At 35.3% G+C, this 7,679-nt stretch overlaps 1 protein-coding gene across 1 annotated transcript; it reads left to right on the forward strand.

The window, feature by feature from the left end:
- Positions 1–1,007: 1,007 nt before the first annotated feature.
- LOC132560004 (uncharacterized) lies at positions 1,008–2,590 on the forward strand. Its single transcript, XM_060224659.1, has 2 exons — positions 1,008–1,130; positions 2,174–2,590. Exons 1-2 carry the CDS (start codon positions 1,008–1,010, stop codon positions 2,588–2,590), a joined length of 540 nt encoding a protein of 179 aa, XP_060080642.1.
- The last annotated feature ends 5,089 nt before the right edge of the window (positions 2,591–7,679 follow it).

Here is a 7,679-nt window from a genome sequence, read left to right on the forward strand (position 1 = left end):
CGGTAACAAATTCACTGAAATATAAGTTTGCCAAATTAATTTTCATGTTTTTTTTTACTTCGATTTTATATCCTTTTTTTCATTTCAAAAATATCATACGTTATACCATTCTTGAAGATGATGTCATACATGTTTTCATTTACACAGGTAGAAATGTGTGACGCAATGTCTTTGTGTTTTTTTCTGATTGTATTCAACTGATCTATATACACTCTGTATGAATAGAACATACCTGTTTACTAAACGAAATTGACGATATAGAACTAATACCGAACATTATCAATGTATGTAATTCTTTATTGAATCGTAGTAATTGAATCGATGTTTTCAGTCAACATTTTCTCATTCAACCTCTCTATATAAAATGATTTGGGCCTCCCGTATAATGTTAAGTCAGGTTGCCACAGACTACTACAAGGAGACTCCACTCAATACAACCTATAAACAAGACTTTGACGGAGGAACTTTAAACGAAAACGCATACATTGCTGTAAAATAGCGCTATGTCGTCATAATTTGGAAAAAAAAACATATATTACTTTGAAATAGCGATATGACGTCATGCTTTTACATCTCGAGAAGCTCTTAATTTTTTGTCAAAAGGAGGCGCTGTCATATTGGCAGATGATGTTATATCAACAGAAGAGATGTATATTCCAAATCCAAGGGTTCTTTCTCTCAATACTTTGTCCGTATCCTTGGAATCTGTACGACAATGACCTGCTGCTTGTATTTGGCTTGTTACAGAAAATTATGGAAAAAACAATGACATTGTTCATCTCAAATAAAGCCTGTTTGCTTTACCGTGGTTTCATTAATTGAATCAAAGACATTATTGCGGTGAAGAACCTTGTAATCGATTTAAGAATAGGCGAATCTTATCTTTCGCCAATTTGCGTCTAGAATTCGTAATGATATCTAACCCATGGTTTTAGAAGACATTTGCTATCTCGACATTTCACGTTTCTGGCGTTTCAGGTAGAAGTCGTAGTTATGTTATTTCCGGCATGGTGGTGAAATTATATATTTGGAGCACGAAGTCCCACTGGGGTCACGTGTCCCTGGCCTTGGGGGACGGGACTTACATCAGTTGGAGACCGACCTACCAAGTGGAAATAAATCCAACTTGTGTAAGTTTAGAAATCTTTCATTATCAATAAAATAACGATATATTCATATTTACATAACATAAAAGCATAATCGTCAGTTATTTTATAATCTGTTTCTTTAAGGAGTATGAAGCTTGATGCGTCTGATCGTCAGTTTTCCCCCGTTACTTCCGTTGTTGTTGACCTTGTTCTCATTTGAAGAACGTGGCATTATTTACTTGAATTGACCATAATTAACATGGAAAGTGCCGTCGATGAAACAGAAGACGCTTACTCTTCCGGAACACGTGGTCCTATTCTCCTTGTATATTTTCAGGAGTCATCGTCAAATATTTCTTTTGTTCTTATTTTCTCCAAGTTTTATTGAATTTGAGCTTGGACCATGATAATGTTGACATGTAGGTATTCTTGTTTCCCCCTTAAATTCATAGAAGCATGCGTGAAAACACAATCAGTTCACAATATTGTTTATTTCAAACATAACTACGGACCTAACAAAAAGTATTAACTCTAAAGATTAATATATGTGTAGCAACTTCGTTTTTTCATAAGGTCGACTGCACTTAAATAATGAAAAACTTTCAGTATTTAGATTTAGGCGTATACACTTTTATGGCATGTGGCCGTGTTTGAAACAAAAGAATATATAATTTTATCTTTTTCCGACGGATATTGAATTTACCTTTTAGTAGTTTAGAGCTGTCATAAGGTGAATGAAACATTATTCATTACATAATATTGATAAAATTCGCTCTTTATTAATTACTCTTGTTGGCATGCGGATGGAAGCGTGCTTTATAAAGTGAAAGGAAAACCAGAGAACGAGACAGACATCCATTCTCACCTTCGACTGCGGAATTAAACATTGGTCTTCTTTGTTAAAGACGAGTGTGCCATCCTATCTATCAATAAAACGTTACAGGAAAATTATAAACAGTTTTGTGTGAACGTGAGCTCTATTTCTGCAGCCTTACTAAGAGACTTTTTTTTTTTCAAAATGATTGGTTTCAAATTCTTTTAGAATATTAAAGATCAAAGTTCAATAAACTATCATTTATTCGCAGGCGACAGAATGGGTGATTGCACGCGCTCAGCAAACGTTACAGGACGATATTCGTACAGAGTTTGGAAAACTTCCCGTCCACGCCATCAAAATTTCCGACGAAATATTAGATGAAGATAAGATTAAAAGGTGGTGGTTGAAGTTCAAGGCCAACAACAAGTACAACCTTCTCACGTGCAATAGTTCCACCGTTGTTTATTTCGCCCTGAGAGAAGGCGGTGCTCTAGATCACGTGATTGATCGTCAACCGAGATGGTGGACACCAGACGATATCAAAGCTTTCGGAGAGGCGATTTGTTTAGGGTACAAAACTAAAGGGAAGGCTGGAGTTATGTTTTCACCAAGTGATCAACAGTTTATGTCACATCTTGGAAAGGTGACGTCAGCTGGAATGATTAACTCTTTCCTGTCTACGTGACATGGGTTCCTTTGCCAATATGTGGTACTTTTATGTAATCGTTTACAGAAGTAAAACGAACCAAATCATAACTCTGTACTTGCTGACCCCGGTGCCGAAATCACATATCGTTTTTTGTACGAAAAGTGGGTTGGATATCCTAAAACTTATGCTAATACATTGTATTATCATGTTTTCAAAAGATGGAACATTAGTTTAACACGTTTCCTAGCTGTTTGTAAGAATACGGACCTTCCTCGTTTCTATTGGATTCCAAGACGTCAAAGCAACTTCCTTCAACAAGGCTGTGTTGCTTTTTTGGCTAGTTTCTCAGCATGCATGCCAGTATGTTAAATTAAGGTTTAACAGATTTGGCGTGACTATATACACAAAACACTTTGCAATCCAGAGTCATACGCTCCTTGAAAATGTCTCCTTTGGTAGAAAATCTTATTTTTCCACAATGCACTAACACTCCACATCCCATACTGTACAAAACTTTATTTTCTTGATACAAGGGCTCTCTTTTTCAATAAGCCGAGCAAGGAAACAATAATGGGATTGAGTAAAATATGTTGAGGCTGTTGTGGGATAGAATAATTGAAGCCAAGACGAAATTTACCGCGTATAAAATCATCGAAGCGGTCCAGTTTTTGGATGACAATATTCCCGTTGAGATAAGTGGCGAGGTATTTCAAAAGATATTTTGCATGCTTATGGGAACAAACTACAACCCTTCTCTTGACCGAATTGCTTACAGGCTGAACCTGTCAAGAGCTAATAAGGATAAGAAACAAAGACCACGACAAGTCTTTAAGTTTCTTTGTTGAATAATTCAGACATATATGTACCCACCAGAACTGAAAATCATAGACAGCTTTTTATAGTCAGCTGCTTTCCACTAAGCTGTATGATAACTTGATAAGCATGATGACTCCATAGTGTTTAAATATCGCAGCTGAGCTGGTGTTCGATGTCGTTTCACCAATGATAATTTCTGTGATAAATGTTGTCAACATGACCTTGATGAGAAAAATCTTTTCTCTTACTCGATATTAAATTTTATGTGTTCAATAATTAGTTAGTCTGGTGTTTTCTTTTTGTTATTGACACGGTTCTCACTTTGATAACGCTACAATACTTAATCGACCTACAGTTGCGTGTCCAGTGTCACCAGTAAAGCAGGAGACCAATGTTTTCCGTGTATTATCTTACTTAACGATTTCCAGAATTCCATTTTTATTCAAATGTTGGTATTTTCTTTCTTTTTAACATAAACAAAAGCTGATCAATACGACAAATGCTGATTATCAAATGATTTTGCAAGATTTATAGATGTAACACAGTTCATAATATTTACACATGGAAATTCATGATTTTTGATTGGTTTATATATCTATTAATCTATTTGTTTGTTTTTTTTTCATGAAAACATCCTTATTTGTTGTGCAACATGCAAAAATGTTTTTTAAATTGTTTATTCTTCAGTAAATAAGTTCTAAGCAGTTTGTTGATGAACGAAATTATTTTATTTTGACAACTGACAAAACAAGGAAAAGAACAGGTAACCAAGCACTCACATTCTCCTCGCATTCATAACTTTACAGGTTACTGTAAAACGTACATGTTTTAGTGAGCGTCTTTCTTTTGGCGTTTTCTTCACCGACACTATTGCACTAAAATAAATCAATGCATCAGTTGTATGGTATCTGTATATAATCGCATTTTATTGTACATGTATGTGCGCTAATTCATTGATGCCTTTTAATTTTCTGGTAAGAATTTGCAAATCGGATGCGCAAAAATTTGAGAACACGAAAATTTGTACGTTTACAGTATATAAAGTGATTTTTTGATGACTATGTGCAAGATTATGATTTCAGTGATAGCGTCTATGATATATGAACAACACAAACTACGGTGTGATACAATCAGTCCTATATTTCTAAACACAAGGACTTGATACGAATCCCCAATCCTGGGTTAGGAAATTGTACCTAGTCACTGTGTTTCTAACTACATCCGTCACAGATACTTAGAGGGCGTTTTCTCATTGGTCATTTATCCAACAGGAAGTGCGTGAACAAACCTCTTAACGTATGGGGCGGTTGAAAAAATCTCTATATGATACAAAACCATTGCATGGGGGATGGGGTCATATTTTAAATTTTGATATTTTCATATGAACTAGTATTGCATGAAGGCAGGCTTACCTCAGAACAGACAACGGTATATATAATTAGTATTAACATTCTTTGACTGGGACACAGGACATTATATGACCTTGGTAGACAAACTAACACACCAATGAAACATTGTAAAAATTCATTTTTTTGTTATGGAAATACACAAACATGAAAATGCATAAAAGTTTTGATACAGATTTGGACAAATGATTAAATGAAATATCCACATTCCTGCCCCCTCCTAAAAAAAAAAAAAAAAAAAACAGGTATCGGTAGCATTTCCACACACAAACATTTTCATTTTTACATCACTAAATGTTTTGAATTTCTCTAGTAACTTGTATGTAAAATTTTGTAAATATGCTAAACAACAGATTTTGATACAGATATACACACCTCTCGTCTGATGTTTAATGAACCCCGTGGTTGTCAATGGGCGATAAACAGAGCTAATAAAACAACAAACAAGTTTAACAGATATCTGGGATACAAATTTCCCATAGATTTGAAAAAATATTGAAAATAAAACAATAATATCAATAACATCTATAAAATCTTTCCCTAGTAAACAGTTAACTTAAACAACGGACAATTTAAAATAAACACATGTCTTTGCAAAACTTAACACTAATAAGAATCTATGTACACAAAGTTGTTTTAGATATAAACTCTCATACATTACTAAAATACATTAAACCAGAAGTCAGAGTTGGGGTCAGATCACAGTCTAAATGGATTTCATACTTTGATTCATCGAAAATCTGTTTGTTTTACCTGAACTAAAACTATTTATAACTATATATTCATTTTTAAAAATTTTGTTTCATAAAAGGGTTTAAAACTTTGCGACAATTTTCTCCGCCAAACATCTATAAACAAAAGCCCTCTAATGAGGACACCTTTTACACCAAACATATCGTTTGTTTGGAGAGGGCTTCCGTTACAGGTTTTGATGATGTAAGTGAAGAATGATGACTATTTTCCAAGTGTTGTAAATTTCTCTCAGTTTTCTTGGGTTTACGACATGACATAATGTATAGGTTACATTATTTTATGGCCAAATATAATTTTATGAAATAATTAGCCTGATTCTTATTTCTTCAAAAACTATAAATAATTTCCTCTATAATTACTGCAACCTTTTAAAGACAAATTATTAATTTGTCCATGCAATGTAATCTCACGTGGTACTTATACCTATCAAATGTTGCTCCTTATATACCCTCTCCCCTTCACGCACCCTCTCGTCCTTTTCATGTCTCTCGTCCTTCCCCGTGTCTCTCGTCCTTCCCCTTGTCTCTCGTATTTCTCCATGTCTCTCGTCCTTCCCATGTCTCTCGTTCTTCCCATGCCTCTCGTCCTTCCCCACGCCTTTCCCCATGTCTCTCGTCCTTCCACACGCTTTTCCCCATGTGTCTCGTCCTTCCCATGCCTCTCGTCCTTTTCCATACCTCTCGTCCTTCCCCATGTCTCTCGTCCTTCCCGTGCCTCTCGTCCTTCTCCATGTCTCTCGTCTTTCCCCATGTCTCTCGTCCTTCCTATGTCTCTTGTCCTTCCCCACGCCTTTGCCAATGTCTCTTGTCATTCCCCACGCTTTTCCCCATGTCTCTCGTCCTTCCCCATGCCTCTCGTCCTTCCCATGCCTCTCGTCCTTCCCCATGCCTCTAGTCCTTCCACATGCCTCTCGTCCTTCCCATGCCTCTCGTCCTTCCCCATGTCTCTCGTCTTTCCCATGCCTCTCATCCTTTCCCTTGTGGAAGTAAAAAAGGCGGCTGGAAGATGTTAATGACAACAGATGTATAACACTTTGATAACAAATAATAATATTACACCATAAACAAGTGAACTAACCATACACGTTAGTAGAAATACAACTCTGAATATATCCTGTAATAAGCCCAGGGCACAACACATAACTACAGACTTTACTCAAAGTCACAGGTTGGGCTTATTACAGGACAATGAAATAACATTTGCTGGTAAATACAAATATTCATGGGTGGGATTATTACCAAGTAGCATGGGCTTATTAACAGATATATATGGTAACAAATTATACACCCATACAAACATTCATTCACCCTTCCTCAATAAAATACAACCCATAATCACATAGCTAACAACATTTATCTGCATCACAAAATTTCTTTACATTCTTAATCACATTTCCTTCTACACTAAAAACTATTCTCTCAAAAGCAGCCATGCACAAGTTCATCGTTTGTAATACAGAAAATCAGCTATTCAAATGCACCAAAAAAGTCGGTATTTCATTTCTGATAAGTTCTACGATTTTTTTTTCCAAATGGAAATGTAGTTTAAATGCAACTATATATATATATATATATCCAAGGGAGAATTTAAGGCTGGATAGATTACAATCTACAATTGGTATTTTCATCTTCTGTCACTCTCTAATGTCTTCTAGTAACAAAACAAAATTAGCTTTGCAATTGATCAACAAAATAATGAATGAGTATTTTTTGCTTGCTGCACACTTTCATTTGCAGTTAAAAACACAGCAGGGCAAGACAAACTGTACATATTTTGTCGATGAAATGGTTTGGGTAGTTAGCGAATTAAATTCTGCACTTTTTATATTAATTCTATCTACAGTGTGCCAAGATGACATTTATATAAGCTATCCCGTGAAAGTATATAATTCTATAATTTCTTTACATGATACGTTCTGTTTTGGATCAGAGATCACTCCAACTGTTTTAAGTTAAAAGACTTGCTGTCCAGATACTATATTCCGTTTGTGAGAAATAGTGATGAAACTTTCAAGTTAAAAAAACATCTTCAATGTGGCACTGGTCTAAATTCCTGACAAGACTACCTCTGTAGACCAGATATAACTTTTTAGTGTGAACCCTGTATCAATATGAATTCACATTCAGGAGATTAAGAAATACATTTCAAGA

Source organism: Ylistrum balloti, unplaced genomic scaffold, assembly GCF_031769215.1.
Source record: "Ylistrum balloti isolate Yb309-2 unplaced genomic scaffold, AGI_CSIRO_Ybal_v1 Utg371002, whole genome shotgun sequence".
NCBI classification, from domain to species: domain Eukaryota; kingdom Metazoa; phylum Mollusca; class Bivalvia; order Pectinida; family Pectinidae; genus Ylistrum; species Ylistrum balloti.